At 51.9% G+C, this 24,665-nt stretch overlaps 2 protein-coding genes across 2 annotated transcripts; both read right to left on the bottom strand.

The window, feature by feature from the left end:
- Nucleotides 1-2,577: 2,577 nt before the first annotated feature.
- Nucleotides 2,578-14,816, bottom strand: LOC148219703 (serine/threonine-protein kinase PAK 3-like). The gene is made up of 7 exons (XM_088156993.1): nucleotides 14,319-14,816; nucleotides 13,584-13,746; nucleotides 10,828-10,891; nucleotides 7,606-7,723; nucleotides 6,745-6,844; nucleotides 6,112-6,308; nucleotides 2,578-3,332 (listed from the first exon to the last, which is right to left on the bottom strand). The coding sequence occupies exons 1-7, from the start codon at nucleotides 14,403-14,405 to the stop codon at nucleotides 3,180-3,182; spliced, it is 882 nt and encodes a 293-aa protein (XP_088013119.1). The 5' UTR covers nucleotides 14,406-14,816; the 3' UTR covers nucleotides 2,578-3,179.
- A 925-nt stretch (nucleotides 14,817-15,741) lies between these two features.
- LOC148219702 (uncharacterized) lies at nucleotides 15,742-23,638 on the bottom strand. The gene is made up of 4 exons (XM_088156561.1): nucleotides 19,126-23,638; nucleotides 18,073-18,202; nucleotides 17,728-17,921; nucleotides 15,742-16,048 (listed from the first exon to the last, which is right to left on the bottom strand). Exons 1-4 carry the CDS (start codon nucleotides 19,407-19,409, stop codon nucleotides 16,024-16,026), a joined length of 633 nt encoding a protein of 210 aa, XP_088012687.1. The 5' UTR covers nucleotides 19,410-23,638; the 3' UTR covers nucleotides 15,742-16,023.
- Nucleotides 23,639-24,665: the final 1,027 nt, after the last annotated feature.

Genomic DNA, 24,665 nt, shown 5'->3' with positions numbered 1-24,665 from the left:
TAGAGAGAGGGAATAGGATCTGCGTGTATATTTTACCCTCACCAGTGACAATACACAGCTTCAACAAAGGTGATTTGTGTGCCATTGTGCACAGCTCAAGACTCTTTGCCTTGGATTAAGGTGGCAAAGTTAACGTGTTTACACAGACTGGGGATTCAACTGCTCTGGTTTCCTACCCGTGTCAATAAACAGCAGGAGAAATAAACCAGCTGGCATTTTCTCAGCAGAGAGGACCTTTGCTCCAGTGTGAAAGTGCTGGATTGGCAATGGAGGAGGGAGCCGGCTGAGAGCTGAGCTGCTCTATCGGATTGGCATCCGAACGGCGGCAAGAAGAGCGGATCAATGCTTTTCTTTTCATCGTATCCGCAGTCTCCGATTTTCACCTGGGAGCGGACAAGGGAACACGAGCAGCACTGGACAGGAGAGCGCAGCTCCGGGCGCCGCTTCGCCTCCACACCCCGAGCGCTCGGGGGAGCATGGCTGCCCCGCAGGGCCTGGATTTCTCCCTCCTCATCTGCTGCTCTGCCCTGCCACGCGGCTGGCTCTGCCTGGCACGGGCAGGCTCCTCATTCAGCACTTTGTTATGCTGCAGGGGAATGTGCGCACAGCGCTTTGCTTGTGAGCAAGAGGTGGCAGTGCGGGTCGAGCGGGCGGGATGAGGCCCGGGGGATGCGAGCACCAGGGGAAAGTTGCAGGGTGGACGGAAATTAAAGAAGCGGCTAAACGAGTCGGTGGTTTTGGCGTCGTCGCAGGAGGAAGAAGGAGCCGCTCCGTGCCTCCGGCCGAGCCCGCTTCGGCCCCGGAGCCAAGTGGCCAGAGCCGCCCCGGGGCGCGCGCGGCCGAGCGGGGATGGGACAAACGGTGCCGGCGCTTCAGCAGCAGCAGCGGCAGCGACGACTCTGCTCACCCTCGGCGTCTCTTGCTCTAGTTCCTTCTGTCCCTGTGCCACTGTCCCGCACCCTGTCCCGGTCTCCCTGTCCTGCTCTACCCCTCCCACTCCGGGTCTCTCTGTCCACCTTCCAGGCCAGGCCATGCTCCCGGCCTGTCCCAGCCCCGGGCGGGGCTGCGCCCTCACCAGCCCCGCAGTCCCGCCGCGGTCTCGCTTTCGCCCGGCCCTTGCCCTGCTGCCCGTGGCGCTGCTGGGCGGGCATCAGTAGCTGGGACTTGGGCAGCATCGCCATCCCTTGGGCTGCGCCTGTCGTGACTCCGTGCCCGGCTCCGGCCTCGGCCCTGGCTCCGGTTCCGACTCCTCTCGGGGCCCGCGGAGGACGCGCGCGGGGCGGTCGCTCTCGGGGCCAGCGGCAGAAACTCGGTGTGATGGCCGCCGAGGCCGAGGCTCCAGTGCTCCGTTCAGACGGGGGTGCCCGTCCCGGGGGCCTTGGGGGACGGTCGGGGGCCGTTCGTGGACCCGGGCTTACCGCCGACAGCCCGCAGGGAAGGCGCAGGAGGCCCTGCAGGAGCGACACCGCCTGGGTTCAATGCTGCGGCGCGGCGGCTTCGGCAGCGTCTACTCGGGGACGGCGCCTCGGTGAGTGGGGGGTTGGGCGGGGGTCGGGGGAGGAGGAGGAAGGTGGACGAGGATGGGGTTCGGCAGAGCTGGCTGCAAACTCAGCCCGCTGCTCCCCTTGGCTAGCAGGTGGCCATCAATTGTGTGTTGCGGGATTGCATCCGTCATTGGACAGAACTGTTGAGGGACCGGGACCAGCAGTAGAAACTGGCTGTGATGGGCGGGGAAAGCCGAGGCCCGGGAATGTGGAAGCCGCCAGGAAGCCTCGAGGGACAGCAGCGTGGGCTCAGCAGAGGGAGCAGGGCATCCAGTGCTGGATTCCAGACCAATGGCATGGCATCAGCCCCACTGATGGCATCATGGTCTTCCCGCAGCACAACAGCATCCGTGCGTCTCTGGAAATCAAGATCTTGGACAAGGTATCCACTGGGCTCCATGGTGTTGTTCAGCTCCTGGATTGGTTTGAGCTCTCTGACAGCGTCTTGTTGGTGATCAAGTGCCCAGTGCAGTCTCAGGACATCATGGATTTCGTTCTGGTGGTGGGTTCCTGTCTGAGAGGTGGTGCAGGGGCTGTTCTGCCAGGTGCTGGAGGCCGTGCAGCAGCTGTAAGGTCCTGCACCACGACATCAAACCCAAAAACATCCTCCTGGACCTGGCCACCAGATAGACTGAAAGGATGGACTTTGGCTATGGCACCTACCTCCAAGACACAGTCTCCCCACAGTTTAGAGGTGAGACCACCCAGGGCTACTCTCCCACTCCTAATATCTCATGGGCCAAACCTGGATGTGGCCCTGGAGATTCCCCCTTTTGCTACCAGTCACGGGCACACCTATGAGCCACAGAGATCTGCCTGTAATTGACAGAGAGAAAGAAGGAAAGTTCAAGAGCATAATTCCTCCTTCTCCTGCTGCTAAACCAGTTTTCCTCTCCCTCATAAAGATGAAATGCAGTTTTCCTGTGCATTGATGGCAGCTTATCGCACCTGCACAGCTGACAGGCCTTTTCCCCTGCTGCTGTGCTGCGGGCTGATTTAGCAGTGTTATAAATAATAAAGATATTCATCGGAATTGAGTATAATCAAAAATAAGCGATACTTTATTTCATGATCAGGATACGGTCCACGACAGCCACAATTGCAAAGAGCAATGCCGACCCCGGGATCAGCGCCGTGTTAACACGCTACCATCCGAACTCTACCGCACCGGATCCCCCAATGTTCACAAAAACGCTGTGTCAGTCCAGTTTATATACAGCTTTTCCTAGCCAGGAGCAGAGGTCTTGGTCTCCTTTTGTCGTTTTGCATATTCATGTGGTTTTCTTTCTCTGCGTTTTGCTGGGAGATGATGAATTCTGACGAAGGCAGGCTTTGGTTTACTGGAAGCTGGTATTGAGATGTATTTTTTCTGGTTCTGTTATCTTAATCGCGGGTGCTTGTTGGGAGCTCATCGTTTGGGTGTTGCCTGGACGGTTTTGGAGTGAGCCATCTCTGTGGCCACGCCTATTCACCTGTTAATCTGGGCTGTCCTGCTTTTGTTGGCTGTTACAATGTTGTGATGAAGCAATCTGCGTCCTTTTCATCCGTCGTTCTCTTTTCGGTTTCTGAGTTTCCTTTGTTACTTTATTCATACCAAAACTGCTTATTCCGCATTAATTTACAACTATCCACGAATTACATTATATCATATATTGCAGTGGCAACGTCCTCCTTCATCTCAAGTAGCCTTTTCTCCTCCTCCTCCTCCTTCTGTACTTCAGCCAGGAAGTTTTCCCTCTGCGCCAGCCTCTGCTGTGCCTCTGAACTCTGTCGTTCCTGCTTGCTTGCCTGGTGAGGGGAGGAAGACACTTTGTTGGGGGTTGATTTTTTCCCTTTTCTCTCTGTGGAATTTTCCCCATTGTTATGCTAAGAAATTTGTTGGGTAGGACCTAGCATGGGTGGCTAGTGGCAGGAGAAAGGCAGGGGAAAGGGGGGGCGGAGGAAGTGGGGAAAAACTGCGAGATCAGAAGCCAGAACAGGAGATGGGGAGGCACGGGTTCGCTCCCGTTTGCTTGTGGAGTCAGAGGAGGACGACCGCTGCTGCTACCCACCATCCCCCGCCATCCCAATGCTGGGAGCCATCTTTTTTGGCTCTTAGACCACGCACTGCTGCCTTCTCACCTCAGTCTGCTATCTCCAAGCACCCTGCTGAGCACCGGGACCGGCGCTGTGTGCAAAGTCTCTCCTCCATCCCTTTCCCATCCACAGTACTGCCGCCATCACTCCCAGCACCCCTGCAGCTGCATGGGATCTGCCCCTGTCCACCACTGGTAACTGCACCACGGGGAAGGATGCCTGTGGCCGAGAAGGACTGGAACTGGGATCCTGTTCTGTTTGGTTTTAATTTCATAGCTGTTTTTTTTGTTTTCGTTTGCTTTTGTTTTGTTGGGTTTTTTTTTTGTCTTGTTAGATATATTAGCAAAAAACTGTTATCCCTATCCCCATATCTTTGCCTGAGTGTCCCCTGAATTCCAAAATTATAATAATTTTACATTCTCCATTTTAAAGAGAGGCTCCTACCTTTCTTAGCAGCTACTTGTCTTTCAAACCAAGACAAGATCCAGGTGAAGCCCCAGCCAGGCTCCCCAGATAATCAGCAGAACCTTCATGCACCACACAAAGCCCCAACTGAAAATTACACATTAGTCATGGCTTTGTGCCCCCCCCCACAATGCTGTCCTAATCAGAAATTTGGAAGGAGGATCAGCAGATGGGACAAAAGGAGATGTCACATTCCTTTCCCGCAGTCACGGCTGCCTGTTTCCTGGCCCCTCTCTCCTCAACATTTCTGCCTGCTCTCAGAGCTGTGCTCTCAAAGTGCTGAAGTGGTCCCTGCCATCTCCTCTGCTTCCTTCATTACTTTGCTGCAGGGATGCCAGCAATCGGGCTTCAGAAGAAGCTGGAGAGAGGCTCCGCTAATTTGAGAAATGGATGCTGTCCAAAGGAAACAGAAACAAAAGAAACCAATTTAAAAGACACAAAGGAAAAAGGAACCATGATTTTCCAAGCTGACCTTCTAAGAGGCTCAAGCTGGATTCCTCTAGCGCCAGAAACACACAGACACAAGTGGCAGAGTGCAGATGGACTCAGCTCTGGCTTGCAGGAAGAGCAGTGCCTGCCTTGGCATGCCCCCCCTCCTGTGCTGCCTGCCATCTTCCTCCACAGCAGGGGCAGCTAAGGAAGTGGCCCAGTCACCAGCTCCTGTCTGCCACAAAACCTGGCAGCAAAGCTGCAGCAGTTCTCATCGACTTGAGTGGGCCAGGCAGTGCATGGGGCTGGCACAAATCCTGCTCAGCTGTCCCCGTTTGGCTGGCAGAAAGCTCGAAGAGTGGAGCAGGAGGAGCAAGCTGGGTGCCCTGGGATGCTCACAGTCAGCCTCCCACCGCCCCTCTCTTCCCACAGACCAATCGAGAACCGCTTGGCAGGGATTGCTTCTGCTGTGCTCTTCAAGCCCCACTTCAGGCCTTCATCCCCAGCACTACAGTACTTCAGTTCCTTTGCTACCAGGTAAACCTGAATCCACCACCCAAGAGCAAAAGAGGGCCTTGCAAATGACCAGAAGGTGGGAGCTGTCCTCCGGAACGGCGATGAGGATTGGGCTTGCTTAGCCTGCAGAAGGGCAAGCCCTGGGGAGACCTTTCAATATTTGAAGGACTTCTAAGAAAGATGGGGATACATCTATTAGCAGGGCCCATTACAACAGGACAAGAGGGAATGATGCCAAGCTAAAAGAGAGTCCATTCAGATTGCCTCTAAGGAAGAAACTCTTTACCAGGAGAGTGCTGAAATGCTGGCACAGCTTACCCAGAGAGCTGGGAGGTGCCCCACACTTGGCAACATTCAAGGACATGTTGGCTGGGGCTCTAAGCAACCTAACCTACTTGAAGATTCCCTTGCCAGTGGCAGGGAGTTTAGGCTAAATGACCTTCACTGGTCCATTCTAACCTCAACTAGTCCTGGATCCTACTTGGTTTTCATTTGAAAAGCGCCCAGAGAGGAGATTATTATGGGGAAGCCCATCCAATGCCCTGGAGTTTGGCCGAGGAGCAAAGCCTGACAGGGAGCAGCTGTTTGGCTGCAGCCGCTTTGCATTGTACCTGCAGAAGTTCCTCGGCAGAGCCTCGCCTGTGCACATCCATCTGCAGGCAGCAGCCCAGAAATTCACACAAGCCAGAGGGTAGCCTGAGCTTGTGCAGATACGGTGCCCCTCGCTTGCCTATCAGGTATTTGGCCTGAAGTAAATGGAAACACAAGAACTCTGTGTGATCTTTCCACATCCTTAAGTGCTCACCTTGAGCCCATATTTTACGCTGCAGTTTGCAGTGGCAATTTCTTGCCTAGCAGATGGTAAGAGATGAACCTTCCCAACCAGAATAAAAAAGGCCTCAATGCAGCGCCAGCTATTCCAACCTTCAACAGGTCTTGCCTTGGAAGTTTATGTGGGCCCCAGGGACATTTGACAAGTGGGCCTTGGTGGAACCAGTTCCAGCTGTGGGAATGGGATTTTGTCCAATCCCGTTGTGACAGAGCAGTAGAACAGCGGCATCTGAGCGTATTTGCACCTTACCGTGTCCTGGGTTTTCCAAATATAAGGAGCCCTTCCTTTGGCCATTTCTATTCCCACGATGCCAAGGGACCAGGTGTCCACTTTGGGGCCGTATGGCTCTCCTCTCACAACCTCGGGCGCCATCCAGCAGGTGGTCCCGACCATCGACCTCCGTTTGCTGCGCTCAGGGACGAGCACAGCACAGAGGCCAAAATCAGCTGAGGAGAAAAACAAACACTGCTTCAAGGAGGAAACCAAGGAAAAGAGTTCCTCTCTCTAAGTCTCAGAATGCAGTGCGGAATCCAGCTGCAAAAGCAGCTGTGCTCTCCTTCCTCAGGGCTGCAGCCAAGGACATGGGCAACTGTCCACTTAGCAACACCCCGCCCCCCCACTATTCACACCGTGGCTTTTCTTCATTCACCTGGTGGTTTACACTGTAACTCCCTCCTTCCGGAAGGAGCACAAAGCACAAAGCAAAGCTACTCTTGACACCTTGTTTCCTTTCTAGACCTCTCAGCACCTTGCAGCTGCGTCCTGAGCTTGCAGCAGTGCCCTGTGCACTCTCACCAGCACCACTGCCGGGCACCTGGCAGCCACTCAAAAGCAGCCCCACATTGCCTCCCCGGGGAGCGGCTCCTGAGCAGGAACACCCACCTAACTTGACGGAGCCGTCCCGGCCCAGAAGGATGTTGCTGCTTTTGATGTCTCTGTGGATCACCTGGTTGGCATGAAGGAAAGCCAGGCCTTGCAGGCACTGAGAGAGAAAAAAGAAAGAGGAGGACAAAAGTTGGCCTGATCCGACGTCATCACACGCTTTAAAGGAAACTGCTCCTGAAGATTGACAGATGTCACAGGAACAGTGAGTGCTGCCAAGAGGAAGAGCTTGCCGCTGCATCCCTAGGAGAGCAGCATCTTTCCAAGGGAAGGCACATTCCTTTCTGAGGGGGAAACATCAGTCGTTGCAGGAGACTGTGCCCTGCAAAGCCAGTGCAATGACTGCTGCTACAGCGAATGCGCTCTCCCCATCCTGAGGACAAGCAACGGTTTTCCAAAAAAGGAAAAGTCCCTGCCTCAGGTACCAAGGGGATCATTGTCGGGCGGGAGACCACAGGACGAGGGTCGAAGTAGCTCATGTGTCAGTTTTCAGCAGCAAGCAGCATGGTGGGTGCCATGCCATCCTTTGAAGCTGAGACCTGTGATAGCAGAGTCTCTCTTTGCCTTTGCTGTTGGTTTAAAACTGGCACATCCAGAAGCTTTCTGCATTCAGTTCTTTGCAATTACAGGCAGAAAATGAAAATGAAGAAGAGACAGAGCTCAACACCAGTAGATAAGAGAAATTAGCAGACTATAGTAAGGGCAGGGACACCGGCAGGCAGTGCAGTGCAGATGCTCGCTCTTCTCTGAACAATAAGAGCAGCACAGAAAGCAAGCTCTGAACACGGAATCACTCACTTAGCAGCGCTTTCAAAGGACGAGCCTGTCCAAGGCATCCAAAGTACAAGCAGGATCCCTTACCTCCCGACAGACAGTTGCTATGTGTCCTACAACCATCCTTTTCTGGCTCACCACTGCAGCTAAAGAGCCTCCGTCCATGTACTCCAGCACCAGCCAGACATCCCCATTTTCCAGGTAGCTGGAAGATGAAAACAACAGCGTGGGGCTGAATGTGCACAGTTAAATTGCTGCACCGAAGAAATGCCTACAGTAGAGTTTTGTTTCCAGGTCACACGTAAATGAGGATGGAATGAAATGAAGACACGCTCCACCTAGACTATCCAGTGCTTGCAATCTGTGCCGTCTCAATGAGGAACGCACATCCGCACAGAAGGAGACGGCTCAGGTGGCAAGCAGGGAAAAAAGTCACTTTTGCCATGGCAAAGATAAATCTGGAAGCAGACACATCCCAGCAGCTGCTTCATCATCTTCATACACAAATCCCACCATTAATTCCAGCAACGAGGAGACACGGTTTTCACAGCTTTTACCCACGATACGGGGGTGTGCAGCAATGCCAACACCCTTTGGAAAACCTTGCATAGAGGACAGTCACAAACAGGAAAAACCATTTCAAACCTGGCAAATGATGTTTCTCTTAGCCTAGTCTTTTGGCATGCAAGGCAATGGAAAATAGTGAAAACAGTGCATGGGAAATCATTTCTGTGTTGGTTTCCCAGACCTCCTCCTCCTCCAACATCCGGAAAAAATCACACCCCGAAACAGCAAAAGAACATGCAGCGAGTGAACGTGCAAGCTGCTGGCTCAGTAAGAGAGCCACGCTTCTGAGGACCATCTTCAAGCTGTCTCTTGCAGGACCCACGAATGAGGACAAAATGCAATCTCCTCCTATGCCTGCTACAGGAGTGGACTGATGTTCGTAGAAAGATCAATTTTCTGCCAGTGAGTAAAGAGCTTTTAAACCTCTGCCTTGCAAGTATGGAAACGAACATTGCCAGAAAAAGACCAGAACTACTTACCTTTCTAGGTAGGTAACAATATTGGGGTTCTTCTTTTCCCTTATCACCAGCAGTTCTTTTAAAACCTCCTCGCAGCCCTGGTGCTGGAGATCAATTTGCTTTACGGCCACCTACAACCGTGTTGGGAGCCGTTAGGAACAGACATTACAAGAGCCTCTTTCTCCACACGCTGGCGAGCCAGGACGCCTTGTGCCCTCAGTTGAAAGGGACTCTCAACATCAACCACAAAGCAACAACAACACTCTCTGCACACACAGAATTCTCAAATGGCCCTTGTTTATCACCACTATTCTCATTTACACACGTTTTGTGAGTCAAAAGCAATTTTCCTCAATTTTGCTCTTTGCTCTGTTGTGAAAAGAAATGGAAACCACTGAAAATACATTAGCATTTCTAGGGGCTTTGAGCAGCGTTTCAGAAACTGCTGCCATTCTTGACTGTGCACCAAAGCGCACGTATACATTAGGGACAAAATGCTGTCCAAAAAGAACTCCAAGACGACTCAAAATAGAGTTACAATCCTAGCACATCCTAACTTCTTCCGTTTGCATTTTGCATCACTGAAGAACATTCTTGTCACAGTTTAAACTTGTAGTTCTTTAGTGGATTTAAAAAGGAAGAACCCTTTCTGTGGTACACTATGGACACACCCCAGGGTATAAGCGGGCTTTAGGCCTTTTGGACGCCTTATAGACCTCCCTCCAAGTGCGGTTCCTGAGCACAGCACTGTAGGTGGATAAAGCAATTACCAGGACGATGGAGTTGTGTTTGCTGAGAGGCAGAAATGAGAATTCACGACTTTCAACTTTTAGCCCCAAAGAGCACTGGGACTCTCCAAAACACCCCTATTTGTACTGTGCAGTACAAACAGCATCTCTGTAATGGGATGTCACCGACACAGGACCAACACAAGGCTGTGTTCTTTAAGGCTCTTCATCAGCTTTTTCTCATCGATCTCTGTGTGTGTAGGTTGGGGTGTGTGCGTGTGTGTGTGTGTGTGAGTGTGTGCGTGTGTACCAGGTTCCTTAGGTGTGAAAAGCAAAAGTGCTCCCCAGACAAGATCTCTCTTTCTTTAGGTCTTGCATTATATTTTCCAACTGAACCATGTGATATAAAACAATGGGAAATGCTATTTGTGTCTGAACCTCGGCTAAAGAGGAATTGGGCCAGAATGATGGCTGTTGCCAGCAGCTAATCTATGCATATTTATCCTGTAAATCCAAGCAGGTGTGTCCTTCTCTGAAAGATACCACTGCCATCCTTGCACTCATTCAGGCAGGTAGGAAGGACAAAGTCTCTTCAAAATGCAGCGACAGCCTTGGCTGCCAAGACAGGCAGCCCACAGCTCTGGCCACAGATAACATCACAAGGGAAAAGCACTCAAGGGTTGCAAAATATTCATGGGCTGTTGGCACTTACCGCTCGTCCTGTGGCAGCTTCAAAGGCCTTATAAACGGTTCCAAAACTCCTAGAAACAGAACAGCGGCAAAAACAGAGAAGCGATTGAGTGCTGAGGAGCAAAAGGCTGCCCAGGCAGGAGCACTCTGCTGCCTGCATTGTTTTGCAAACACAAGAGTTCATCTATTCTTTAGCTAAAAGCACAGCAGCCCAGCAGCCCTCTGCCACGCAGCATGCACAAGAGATAAGCGGATCCAAAAGGAAGACAAAGGGCTGCGACAAATCCCAAATGTACACACTAGATTATGGAGGCAGGGGTTTTCTTTGCCTTTTTTTTCTGTCTGTGCCTGTCTCGAGCCTTTCTAGGCACTGAAACACACAGTCTTGTTGGGCCTTCTCACCACTCTCTTTTGATTCTCTCTACAAAACTCAGGCAACGCAACGCAGCCTTTCTTCTTGTCCTGACGGCTGAATATTGTTTTCCGCAAAATAATGTAAAGAAATACTACTGAGAGCTCTTATCTGACACCTATCATGTGGGAAGCTGCTCTCATGAGTTTTTTCTTCCTGAATCAGTGTGGCCGTAGTACTTTGAATCATACAAAACCATATCTCCTCAGAAAATAAGCAAACTGGTGCCATGCACTCGAGGAACAGGAGGGCTTCCAGGTCCTGCTCCTTGAGGCAGGCAAGACATTGTCAGCATCCAGTTCTCTTTGATGATGCCCAGTGGTCAGTACTGAGACAGAGACAATCTAAAGCCAGGGTCCGAAGATGCCTGCAGCTTGCCTGACTTCCCACTTGATATTACACCAGCAAAACAGCTGGCCCATGGTTCTGTAGAAGTAAGTGTGGCTGCACTCACCCACTGCCAATAACTTCCCATCCGGTGTATTCCTTTTCCAGATTCCCCATGCTCACAACATGCCCTGAAAGAAAACAAATGCAAGAAGCAAACTTCAAAACAGAGTTCCTGACTTCCAGGAGATCTCAAACGCAGCTCCACTCTCTGGAACTATGAGCAATTTATGGTCACTTGGCTAACAACCATGGCAACAACGACAACGACAACAAGAGCCCCAGCAAGACAGGCAGCTCTGTAGCACACGTGGCCTGCATGGAGTCAGGTTCCCCACACTCCTTTGACGGGTTACCTTGAGAAAAAACTAAGCCCGTGGAGACACCATCCCAGTGAACAGAGATCAGAAAAGAACAGGCACCCAGGCAACTGGTTGTCATCTATAAAACGGGAAGGAGAGCTGAAAAATCATGAGTCTTCCCTTTCTCGGGAATAAATACTCTCTTGTGAGATTCAGCCAAAGGTTTCATACTCGCAAAGATTAAAGGCACCCTGGGATCTGGGATGGATTTTTATCACCAGCTGCTTTCAGCTGAGCAAATAGAATATTGAGGAGTGGTTTCTAGGAGAGGAGAGGGCCTTCTCTACCTCTCAGCACTTTGCCTAAAAAATGCCTTGACATATTCAAAGAACAGCAGCTCATATAAATCCAAGAGCTGTGGCTGTAAGAATTGGGATCCCCTTCATTTATGAGCAGGCTAAGTTCTGAAGACAATTTTGCCCATTCCCCCTGTACTGAAGAACTACACAGCTCGTCTTCAGCCTGAGGTGCAGCACTCACTAGCCCTGCACTCGGCCGTAGAACACGTGCCCCATCGTCCCAAATGGGCACAGCTGAGACGGGTGACAAGGACAGGGCCGCTCCACAGGCGCTGCCATGACACAGACAGCTGCCCAAATGAGATGCTGATCCTTCCACCAGTCCAGGCAAAGCTGCAGCAATGGGCTGGCAGCTGAAATCTCACAGCTAAGGAAGGCTCCAGCCTCTGCACTCACATCAGCCATCAGTGGCAGGGCACGTATGACAAAAAGGCTGCCTAAGCCCACACATGGGCACTGACAACCACTGGGAAGAAGCCAGAGCCAGAGCGAGCTCCCTTACGAGATGTTGACCCCACTCAAGACAGAATATGATTGTCTCTGTGTTCAGACACATGGAGGAAGAGATCAATCCACCTTTTGTCCCAACGGCTGATGGCAGACACTGAGTAAAACGGGCTGTGTTCTGTACCTGACCAGGTAATCTGGGACAGCACAGCGCTGGCAGTTATTAGCGGTTCCGAGAAGCAGCTTTGTTGGTTGTACTGCAGAGTCACCAAGGCCCCGGTGTGCTTTCCTAGAGTATGATCTGTGCTGGGATTCAGGCCGCTGCATACTATTCCAAGAGCATTCACGGGCTGGGCATTAGCCGTGACAAAGTGCCCATGGCCGGAGGGACATGCAGCAGAGGGGCTGCAAGCTTGCTCCTGACAATTGCCTGCAAGGCAGTTTCATCTGACCATGCCACATAGATGAGTCTCTTTGATGCATTTCCTAAGCATGCAACGAACATATCAAAGAGGGACTGTAAAAAAAGGACCGTGCTTTTCTTCCTTTGCTGCACTTGACAAAGACCTCTTCTGTGGCAATCCTTACAATTCAGAAATCCTTCATTCTTAAATTCCTTGAAACCCTTAAAAGGCCTCAGAAACAGCAGAACTGCAAGTAGAGCTAAGCAGTAATCAGCAGAAAAGTTATATGAAAAGTAGAAAGAAAGGATAACTAGAACAATGGTCATTGTATTAACGCTTGGCTGAAAGAACTCTTTAAGCTTCAGAAAATTGTATCTAGCAAAATATCAGCAAGGTCTAAGCTTAATATTGGAGCTCTGTGCATTGTATTCTAAGGCTTACAAGTGGGTATTGTATTCAAAGTAAGCAAGCATTGCTCAACCAAAGGTACAGGTACTGATAGTGGTTAGATGCAACTACTGTCAATACGCTTCTGCTTTTTGTGACTGGTCAAGAAACTTTCAAAGGCCGTTGTAACATCACGTCCTGCGGCTGCTGCCGAGGACATGAGGTGCTGACATCTTCCCGTTGTGCCACCTGTGCAATCAGACTAATGCTTGAAAGAAAACAAAACAGCTCGAGATGCGTTCCACAGCAGGCCCGTCCCGTTCATGCTTCTGTGCTTAAATCCCTAACCAACACTCTTTTGGGGTCTACTGAAATAACCTCTTCCTCTCTTATTTGTGCTGTTACCTGATGTTCTTTTCAAGGAGGTCGGACTAACCAAAAGGTAGAATTCCTATCAAAATGAGCTGTAGAAGGAATTGTAGAAGGACTAACGGTCATAAACCCAACACCAGGGTGAAACCAGCCCCACAGCCAATCGATTCCTCTGAAGTATTCTGTCTGCAATGACTGGTGACAAGTCAGGACTTGAAGGGCCATCTAGGAAGCCAGCTATTCTGATCCATTTGGCCAGACTAGCACACAAGCATTCACTGCGGCATTTGCTGCTGCTCGGGAAACACTCCCCCCGCTTTTGCTTTTGCTGCATAGGGAAGCACAGGCAAAGCCCAGCCTCTCCCAGCTGCCCTCAGAGGCAAAAGGAACGCCCCAAGTGCTCCCTGGCTGCCTCCAAGCACAACAACAGCTTCTCTAGGGAGTCCAAAATGTCTGTGTGACACCAAAGTGAGGAGGAACACGTGGTCCAGCTCATGCTGAGGCACACACACAACCCACTGCCCAGTCGCACAAGAAATGCACAGGACGTACTCAGCAGCTCCAGGCACTGCTCCTCTCTCTCCTGGCGCAGCCGCTCTTCCTCCTGGCTTGAGCTGGGCGAGCTGCTGGTGCTCGGGTTTTCAGGCTGTGGAGAGGAGGCTTCTCTGGAGGATGCTGCTGCAGCGGCAGCTTCCATGGCATGGCCCGCATCCATCTGGGACAAAGAAAGGTGTTTGTGTCAGGACGGTGGCTGGAAGAGTTGCCCCAGGCTGCGCATTTCAAAAGCAAGCCCTTAGGAACAACACTTGTGTTAGGCTGCAAGCTGAGCTCTCAACTCTTGCACCTCAAGTCAAACCCCGCCAAGCAGCAGGAGACTCCAGCTTGTCACAGCCAGCCATGTTAGAGACTGTGAAAGGGAAAGAGCAACTTTACATTTCACCCCCTTCTGAGGTCTGCATTCACCACAGATGGAGACAACTTGTGCAGAAGCTGCGTGGGCCGCCATGTTCACCTGAACAAAGCCCTCAAAAAACAAAGCGAGCACTAAGAGGCACAGCAGAAATACATTCAGAGGGTTTCTGGCCACTGGCCACAGCACTAGCCCCGCTGGCCAGGGCAGCAGCTGAGGTTCAGCGGCCCCAGCCAGTGTCCTTCTGATCAGCTGTGATGGACACCACAGAGCATGGCAGCCAGAGTCATTGCCCCCATCCACCTGCTGCTTTGCAGGGGAAAGGTGAGGAGACAGCACTTGTTGCGGGAATGCAGTGCCTACTGCCCTCCACTCACCTGCTTTTCTTCAGCCAGCCTGTACTGCAGCTGCATCTCTTGCATCCTTTCCCTGTCTTTTTTGTGCCTCTTCTCCATTGCCTTCATCTTCCTTTGAGCATCCTGCAGCTCTGCTTTGAAATTCTGTCAAGAAGAATCTTACTGGCTCCTGCCGTCATGCTCAAGTTTCTCCTGTTCCACTCTCAAAAGCACTTCCGTTCAGCCACATACTTCTTTATCCAGCTCTAACCCTTCCATGCTAACTCTTCTTCCTGCTGCTCACCGCTGGAGCCTGCCAGGCTCTGTGCTTCCAGTGCCTGCAGTAGGCCTTGCCCCCCTTTCCTGAGGTCGCCAGTTCTTGCCCCTCTTGCTGCCCTTCCCTCTGCTACCTGGCTAGTCGGGCTCACCTGCCCATTCTCTTGCTCCTCTTCCAGCTCCAGTCTCAGGCACTCCACCTGCTGCTGGCTTTGCTTTAGCTTTTGCTGCAGCTGGCGCACCTTGCAGAAGAGCTCATTTTTCTTGCACTGGAGCTGCACAGAAACGAAGAGAAGTCAGCTTTAAACTTGCCACACACCACTTGTGTGGCAGCCAAGACTCTTGACTGGCTCTGCTTTCTAGCTTTTCTTATTCAGGTTGCATGATGGCAACTCCCTGCCTCATCTTCAGCAGGCTTTTCTCCTGCTCCCTCTGTACCTCTGCCAGGGACTTTTCCCGTTGCTCCAGCAGCTCCTGTGCCTCCAACTGCTGCTGTTCAAGCTCGCTCTCCTGATGAGAGGAAGAAGACACTTCCAGATGAAGTCCCAGCCAAGCTCCCCAAAGAAAAAAATGGAAGCTTCATCCCTCCCACAACCCCCCACCTGAAGAGAGCACAGTAGTGACTTTGTGCCCTCCAGCACTCGTGTCCCAACAAGAAACTTAAGAGGAAGGTCAGCAGGTGGAAGGAAAGGAGACGCCGCCTTCCTTCCCCACCCCACTCTGTTGGCTGGCTGTTTCCTGGCCCCTCTCTCCTCAGCATTTCTCTTCTCAGATGTTCTCTGCTCCAATTCCCCGTGTCCTTTGATCAAGGAAAAGCTGCAGCTGCACTGCAGGCTGAGGATGAGGCCAGCAGCCCCATGCCCTAGTCACAAGTCAGGCCACCAGCTGAAATGCCAGCAACATGTGGCCTGTTGCATACCCTTCAAGGCTAAAGGGAGGAGCTCTGTCCACCGTGGAAGGATAGAAAGCAAGGGAACCAGTTGCTGGGACTGCAGTTGGCAGCAAGGTCAGCAGTCTGCTACATGGCATGAGGGTGTGGGGAAGATCCTGCCCCTTTGCGGCCATGCTTTGGGTGGTGATCACGCAGCCTCCTGGGACACTTGGCTTATGCCCGTCCTGAAACCGTGGCTGCATTTCCTGTCCTGGCACCGGCCTCTGGGGCTTCTCAGGGTCTCAAGTACGAGCCCTTGTAGCCCTCTGCTGCCTGGCCCAGCAACACGTAGCCAACAGCACAGGCTTGCGGCCGTGCCACATACTCGGGCTGCTCTTCTGCTAAGCCAGCCCACCAAGCTTGCATGAGAAATACTCAAGCGTATTGTTTCCTACCAGTTTTTTCAGGAGCTTCCTCTTGTCCTCTTCCTGAGCACACTGCCAGAGTCGCAGAGCCTTGCTGCACTGCTCTTCTGCCCAGCGCAGCTCTTGAGCCATCTTTTCACATTGCTGCTTGCTGAAAGATCTTACAGCTTGCAGCTCACGCCGAAGGCCCTTCACGTCCGCTGCAAACATGACAAACGGCAACAGTCAGACACTACACAGGCAGAGGACTCGGCTGACCTTAAGCCCTTTCACTTTCAGCAAAGGAGGGACCTGCCCCCAGCTCCTTCACTCCTGGGAAGCTCTGCGGACAGAGCTGGCTTCAGAGCAACTGCACCAGGCAGGAAGATCACCAGAAACAAAGTGCACGAGCCTCTCACCCAGGATCACCTCCTTGGCCTGCGCGGCTGAGCGAACTTGGCCTTCCAGACGGCTCCTGGCCATCTCCAGCTCTGACACGTGCTGCTGAGCCTCCAGCAGGCTGCACTGCAGGCTCTCCTTCTCTGACCTACGAGGTGTGAAGATGAAGAGCAATTGTTCCTGGCAGGAACACTGGGGCAGGTTTTCCGGGAAGGTGTGCCTTAAGATTCCCACACTTGAGTATGGAAAATGGCTTGCATGGAAACTTAGATACAGCAAGACTATTTCTACCACTTCAAATGGCAAAGCAGGCCCCTCCAGGTGATTGGCCAGCCTTTCCTCATGACCTAGCCCAGCACAGAAAGCCCAGCTGAGTTTGATCTCAGCAGCCAAAGCTCCAATTGCTCTTGTCTGACATATCCCATATGGGTGGCTGTGCCCTCAAAGTCTCTACTAATGAGCAAAAGCCCAGCCTCTGCTCACAGCCCTGAGCTCATCAGCACTTCCAAGTCACTCTGCAGCTGGACAGAATGTACGTAGAGATACTTTGTTTGCCAGACACTCTGGAAGTAAAAGGGACTAAAGGAATGCACCAAACCATATATGAAAGCTCCCTCCTGCTTCTAGCATCATGAGTAAGAAACCAGAACCAGGTTTTTATCTGAACAAGAACTGTCTCACAGGTGGGACAGGTATCCTGTCATTTAAACTACTGGAATGTCACGAACAAGAACACTTGCTACATTTATTTGTGGCTAACTAAGGCAGCAGTGCCCAAATGCCTTGGCACTCTTTAGAAAGGAAGAGGAAGCAGCCAAAGGGATCTTGACAGGTTACAGAGGTGGGTGGACAAATGAGCAAGAATCAGTGCTCAGCAAGAATCCCCAGAGACTCTCAAGAAGGCTGAAGACCTTTCCCTTCTCCTGCTGCTGCTCCTGCTGTTGCTGCTGCTGCTGATGCTGCTTGTAAGCAACTATAAGTCCTGCACTGCACTTCACAAGAGTTAGCTCAGAAAGGTCTCAAGATTTTCAGCTGGACCCTCCAGCTTCACCCAAAGCACCGGCATCCTACTTGCAACATTCCCATGGAAGAGCCTTGAATTGTGAAAATCCCATGTCGGACTACTTTGCGAGGAAAGACCGATGTTCAGAGTCACCAAAGGAGAAACCAAAAGCAGAGGAAAACTTCTGCCTTCAGCAAACATCTGCACAGTTTCCCTGGAAACCAATTCAGTGCCAAGTTGGCTTGCTTTGCATTTGTCAGGGGAATGTGCAAAGGGTCCCAAGCCAGTGCCCCAAAAGGCTTTGAGAGCCTGAGCGGTCACAGAAACAACATTCAGCACACAGTATCCATTTCTGGTTTTTCTCGTGTCTCGTCACCTCTCTGTCTGAGAAACAGTTGGAAAGCACACAGGAGGCACTAAATCCTGACATAATGCTTACCACCTTTGGAATTACAGACCTTCAATCATGTCCCACCCAGCATCTCCTCCTGCCTTTACCTGGCCTCTACCAGCTGCTCGGAAAGGCCTCGTAGGTCCCGCTCTGTGGCTGCCAGTCGGGCTTCCAGGGCCGCGTTCTCTTGTGCCAGCAGCGCCTTGTCTCTGCACACCTGGGACAGGATGTGCCCTTGGCGAGACAACTCCTGCAGCAGCCTCTCCAGAACCCTGGGGGCTGGCTGCTGTGGGCGGCAAACCTGGAAGCAGAGGGGACCAGTTTTGTAGAGAAACAACAACAACAACAAGACATTCTCGGTCTTAGCTTGCTGCCAGAAGAAGCATTTGAGGCAGTCTTGCTAGGACAACACCCTCTCGCAGAGATGCTGCCTAGGAATAAGGTGAGCATACCTTTGGCACTGACTCTTCCTTCAGCTGATCCCTGCGAGGCTGCGATTGCTCTGCTGGCTCTGCCGCCACTTCAAATGCCCTCTCTAGTGAGGAGTGGCACTTCCTCTCAAATGCGGCCAACTCCTTCCGTCTACAACAAGGAGACAGACAAGCAAACCATTAATAGCAACACAGTCTCCTTGCAAATGCAGGACTACATACCATGTCCCACGTAGGGCACTCTCAGGGACTTCCAACAGCCCTCTAGTTGCACCTCAAGAGAATGCTGCACTTCCCTCCCTAGACCAGCATCTCTCTTTGTCATTCGTGCAGGTGACAGAGTCACCAGTGAGAAAGCCAAACAAGCTTCCAGAAGCCACAAAACCCTTCCAGAAAGCTCAGCTTCTCTCAGCTTAACAGCTTCCTGCCTGCTAGGTCTTACACTCCTCTCTGATAGAGTGCATATCAGACTTGCAAAAATTCTTCTTTGGCTAAGACATCCTTGGGAAGTCTAGATGAGTACTGCAACAATTCCTCTTGCTTTCAGTAGTGCACCAAGGAAAGAGCCCTCAAGCTATAGCTTGGAGAGGAGGTGGATATGAATTTCCAATCCCATAATCAAAGCATGCCATGATGGTTTGGGCTGGCAGGGGCTGCAGGAAGCTTCTAGCCCAGTCTTCAGCTCCAAGCCCTTGGGGTCAGCTATGGTGTCTGGACAGCCTGCTCCAGGCTCCGTCCAGCGCAGTTTTCCAAATTTCCAGAGGTGGAATCTGCACAAGCTCTCTGACAAGCTTCTTCTGCTGCATTAATGCCTCTGAGGTTCTATGCTTCTCCTGAGGCCCAGCCTGAACCTCCCTTCCTTCTACCCTGCTCCAGTTCAGAATGCTTTTTGGCAAGGTTTGACAAGTGAGTCCCAGGAGGCAGCAACCAGACCTGCCCAAGAGGTGCCTTCCCTTTGCTGTGCTGAGCAAGTCAAATGATGAGAAAGCCAAATTTGTTCTTTGGCGCTGGGCCTCCTAAAGGCCAGCAATGCCCAGCCCTACCCAGAGAAAAGAGAGAAAGCTTAGCACACACCTGAACTGCCGGGCCCTGCGCACTCTATCCATGCTTTCCTGCCACTCGGCTTTTCCTGCCTGGGCCGAGGAATCCTGACAGGCAAGAAGCTCTCCTGTTGGCGCCTGCAAGGAATGGGCAGGGAAAAAGCACAAACAAGACATAAGGACTCCTGAGAGCTGGGAGAGGCAGGAAGTGCACACACGGCTCACCTGAAGGCAGAAGCTGTTGTGTGGGGGTGTTGATGGGAGTAACTGAATAACTCTTGAGGTGCTATGAAGTGTCTGAATAGAAGCAGGGAACATTTCCCTGCTCAGCTCTGCTCAACTGGCTTTCCCTCAGGATTTCAACCACAGGGGAGCACGCAGCAGGAACTGCGTTCCAGCCCTTCAGAGATAGACCTTGTCTCTGCCATGCAGAGCACCTCAGAATTCTGACCCAAGTAAACTTGGGGCATGCCAGAGTTAAGGGTGTCATCGACGCAGTGACTGTAGCTAGCTAGACAGTGTGTGGAGGGGGGAGCTCCCTGCAGGCAGCAATGGCTCTTCTGTACCCCACAAGGCTGTGAACTGTGCCTTGGCTCTGCTCTCTCCGCTGACAACACAGAGGCTGCACTGACACCGTGCACAGCGGGGCTCACTTTCACACCAGTAGCACTAAAGGACAGCATGCTACTGCTTGTCGAACACCAAGGTAAGTTCACAGTCCCTGTCAGAATGCCAGGAAAATGATGTCTGCATCTGAAAGTTCAGATCCCATTTGCCACGTGTCAGTGGCTGGGCTGAAGTGCTGCATCATGGCAGGACTCCAGCCCCAGCATCTTCAGCCACAAACGGCAAGTGCTGCCTGATCAGAAACCTGCAGCTCTGCACTGCACCAAAGCTTTGCAGTGTACCAACCAAAGCTGCCACTTACAGGTTCAGCATGCTCCGGATCTGGACTGACAGCCCATGGATATTTGTTGTCCTTTGCCTCCCCTTCAGCCTCTGGAGGAAGAGAGCGAGCCCGAGGAGGTTCTGCTGCTGGTGTGGTGCTCTGCAGACAGACAGCAGTGTGAGGGACAGGGAGTAACCTGTCATTTAGAACCTTCTTTCTCCTGAGCCCTATCCCTAGCCGTCGTAAGGAGAAGTCATGAATTTGGATTCAAGTGCGACACTCAGTCATTAAAACTCAGATCAGGAGGGGTGATGAGATTCATTTTTGGACAGGACTGCATATGCTTCTGAAGGAGATATCTCAGCCTGGCTACAATCAGCCTGCAGCGTCCTGTCTGCAAAAGCTGACTTTCATTAGTTAAAATGTCTTCAATGGAAGAGGAGGAAACTGATGGAATCTTGGTGGTAGTGCTCACACAGACATTGACGTGAACTAACTTTCTTTCTTTCTTTCTTTCTTTCTTTCTTTCTTTCTTTCTTTCTTTCTTTCTTTCTTTCTTTCTTTCTTTCTTTCTTTCTTTCTTTCTTTCTTTCTCTCTCTCTCTCTCTCTTTCTTTCTTTCTTTCTTTCTTTCTTTCCTTCTTTCCTTCTTTCCTTCTTTCTTTCCTTCTTTCCTTCTTTCCTTCTTTCTTTCTTTCTTCAACAGGCCAAGCCCACAGCTTACTCCACAATTCTCAGCCACCAGCATTGTCACGGGTGCCCAGACCACTCACCAAAACATGGACTTGAGTCCTTCCACGTCTCAGGCGACCTGCCAGGGGAGAGGGAAAAGGAACCAGGTGCTCTTAGAAACTCTCTGTGCACAGGAATCCCACAGAACAAGGCCACCCAAGCATACAGCATTTCTCTTGCACACCATCGCTCCACGAGCAACACTCCTTTTGCACAGCAAGCAAGGGTATGGGGCAATACCCTAGGCTGTGTCTACCTGTTGCTTGGCCTTGCCACTAAGGAACAAGATAACTGGCTGAGAAAATGCAGATTGTTCCTTAGCAGTCAGTGCCTACATTGTAGCTCATTGTCAACCCTACAGCCGAAGCTGCTTTTTTCTCCTCTCTTTTTCCTGGACAGTTTTAAATCATTTTTGTGAAGTGTATGCCGTATTTCCCACACGCTTGCTGTCAACAATTCCCCAGAAAAGCTTCCCCAAACCCCTGTTAGCACGTGCCGTTCTCTTCAGACACAGCACAGGCCCAGCTCCGGGGTTCAGGAGGACACACAAACTGCTCGGCACTTTGCCCTTCAGCGCAAAGCCAATCGCTCTTGTAGCACGCACAGAGGGTGCAGTTAGACAGGCACATCCTTTAAGGATGGAATGCAGAAAAAAGGTGCTTTCCCTCGGTTCTGGAGAGAACCGCAGAGTTTTTAGAAAGATGCCTCCAAAGCTCTCCCAGTCTGTATTTTGGAAGTTGCCCACACCCTGCTGGGCAGGAGACACCCCCTTCTTCCTGCTGAAGCCCTTGGCAGGAGCTTTAGCAAACATATGGCATTTTTATGGCACTTTTGTTTCAATGTGCCGCCCGAAGGGAAAAAACTTCTACTTACGTCTCAGACCATTAAAAATTTGGCGGGATGACACCGAGGAAAAAGCCCTGCCAACTGCTCTACGGACTTGCTCCATCATTTCAGCAGGGCTGCTCAAGTCCGTGGACCGGGAAACAAAACACAAAAACGGGAAAGAAATCCTCTTGCACAAGTCCCCGGACTGTGCAAGGAAAAGAGGAAAAAAAGACAAAAGGATGCCTGTGTGAGTCTGCAGACTCGTACAAGAGCAGGCAAAAAAAAAAGACTCCCTTTTCAGGGCACACACTACTGCCGGAGAACACCTCAAGAGAGGATCCTCCTGCAATGAGCACGCCAGGAGCTGCTCTGAAGGCTGATGCCTTGTGTGCATCAGGGCAACCTGCAGCTGACAATGCTGTGACGTGGCAGCCCTCCGCTGACATCACAATAGCGTCGCTCTAGGTTACTCTGTGAATTTGTGCCTAGCGACCGAACCTCCTCCACAGCTAAGACAAAAGAGAAGCCCAGAAAGTTCTCCTCTGTGCCGAGGCAGCACAAAACCCTCTTGCAGTCCATAAGCCATAGCTCAAAGGATCCAAGAGGAAAGCAAAACAGACACCAAGCACACACAGCCACTACTTTGGCCACCAATGCCTCTGACTAAACTAAGAACACTTGCTTAAATACTATGGATGAAATCACGCTATGCTAATATCCCAGACAGTTCCCTACGTTGGAATGCCTGTCATTCCCACTCCCTTACTGCAGGGCTAACATCAGCCACCAAGTGAAGGACTTGCTGAAGGAAGAAGGAAAACCTTAGTGCAGAAAAACAGCCAAATAACAAACCACCCATATGTGTTTGCCTAACACTGGAGCAGCATTTGTGTTGTCCATATGGCAAGGACTGCGCAGGGCTGTGCCCATGTCCTGTGCATAGCAGGGGGTGCCCTTGGAGTGGCCCTCACCGTGTGGGTGCAGCCATGGGCGCATTTGCCCGTTCCCTCCACTTCCACCAGCTCCCAAGCCAGCTCTTCTCTTGACAATGTTCTCTGTCCAACACTAAGGCACTCCTGAGGCCTTTGCAGAAACCCACTCCCTTGGGCTTGTGGGAAACCTGCAAGGTCAGATTCCTCCATGGATGTGGCTTTTCAATCTCTGTCCTGCCCATGGTGGATATGGATGCGTGCTGCGTAGTGCTCTGTTTTTCAGTCCTTTGCTGCACTCTCATTTCTGGCCTGCAGGAGCCGAGTAGATTGATCCCCGTTTTCCTCAGCTAACTTGGTCTCTTCTTTTATGGACCGCATAGCTCACAGAACTGCAAACTCCATGGCTGCTGGGGAGAGTTGCAAGCAGCATACATGGCAAATGATACAAAGTGCAGGTTCTGTGGAATTCTCCTGCGTCATTTTCTTCTAGACCTTCTCATAATGTGCCACAGCAAGGAGCAAACAGGTGCCAGTGCCGTGGGTAACTGCAGAAGGCCGCAGGTCAAGAACAGGAGTTTAGCCCATGGCTACAGGAAGCAGAGGAATTTGCAAGGCAGGTGAGTGCTTGAGATGCTGGAGGCCTGCCAAGCTGCCTGCTCTTGTCTTGCTCCTGAAATCCTGAACTTCAGTGCTCTTGACAACAACACTTGGGCCAAAATCCAGCATTTCTTAGAGAGATTGGCATCTGCTGAGGAACGGCTTACACTGCTCATCTTTATGACAATTAACCCAGGCCAGGGTTTAGAAAGGACGGACCTAAGTGAGTCTTTGGAGTTTCCTGGAAGGAACAAAGCCTTGTGACAGCAAGCAGCATTCCCAGGCCTGCAATGGCAAGGTCCTGGGCATGAAGGTATGGGGCACAGAGTGCCCTCATGCCCTATTTCTGCGTCTTTCTGGGAAGCTGAGGAATATTGCCTCCACCTGTGAGGAGCTCAGCCTGGGAAGTGACACTCCCCTTCTGGTTTGGGTTTTCTCTTTTTTTATTGTGGTCGGCAGCTCTTTGTAACATGAGGCAAGCCTACCGCCAGCCTGGCTGATTGGAGCCTGCCAGCAAAGGCATTGCACGAAGCCTGGACAGGAGGCACTTGAGGAGGCTTTGTGGCCTGCCAGCTCAGCGCAGGTCTGGGAATCAAAACTCCCTAACTGCCGCGCTCCACGGGGAGATTGCCTACCTCGTCAGCCCGCGCTGAAGCTGTCCCTGCCCTGGCGCTGTCCAAGGCCCCGGCGCCGTGCGCTGGGGACGCACAGTCCCCACAGTCTGGGGCTCCGCGCTGCTTCGCAGCTGCCCGACGCTCTCCCCCCTCACGGAGGGGTCCCGCCCCAGGCGCCCCCTGGCGGCTGCCCCGCCCCGCCCGCCCCAAGCAGGGGCCTTCCCTTCCCATGGCGCCCCCCAGCGGCAGCCGCCCCTCCCTGCAGGCACCGAGGAGGCCTCGGGCCCTGCTGCTCATCCTGTCACTCGGCTCCCTTCTTTTCACACACCAAAGAAGGCTTGACAGGAAGCCTTTTCCTGCCCTCTCCCTCTGCTTTCCTTTGTGCGGACCCAAGCTCTGCCCTGAACGTGGCCCTGGCGTCTACATAGCTGCTGGCGCAGGAAAAGGGCCCTTCCTTCTCCCGCCTCTTGTCACTACTGCCTCAAAAGCACCGCCCAGCTCTGCTGGGAGGAACAGCCCACGGCACAGTGGGTGCCATCCCTGCCCAGCCGGGGCTCTCTGGCAGAGCACCAGCAGCAGCAGCAGCAGCACTGCTTGCCTTGACTTCACCCGTGAAACCAGAAGCCTCTGTGAAACTTCAGTGTCCACTAGGAGGAAAGGGATCGCGGTCTATTTTCAAATTTTCCATTTCAGAGGCTTTAATCAGATAAATCAGGTTGAGACCTTCAGACAGAATTTTACCAATTTATTGCAGCCAGGGTGGAATGTCTCATCAGAACCATCCATAGTACTGTCTAATGGGTCTCATTAACGCATTTGAAGTTTGTTTTAAAGACTTAGACTTCTGTTTCCTTCAAAACTTCCTTATTATTCCTCCTTAGGACAGCTGTAGATAGAGCTGCGGAGAAAGAAGGTTCTAAATGACAGGTTACTCCCTGTCCCTCACACTGCTGTCTGTCTGCAGAGCACCACACCAGCAGCAG

Source organism: Sturnus vulgaris, chromosome Z (genome assembly GCF_052056855.1).
Source record: "Sturnus vulgaris isolate bStuVul1 chromosome Z, bStuVul1.hap1, whole genome shotgun sequence".
Taxonomy (NCBI): domain Eukaryota; kingdom Metazoa; phylum Chordata; class Aves; order Passeriformes; family Sturnidae; genus Sturnus; species Sturnus vulgaris.
This window is presented reverse-complemented; position numbering and strand designations above follow the sequence as displayed.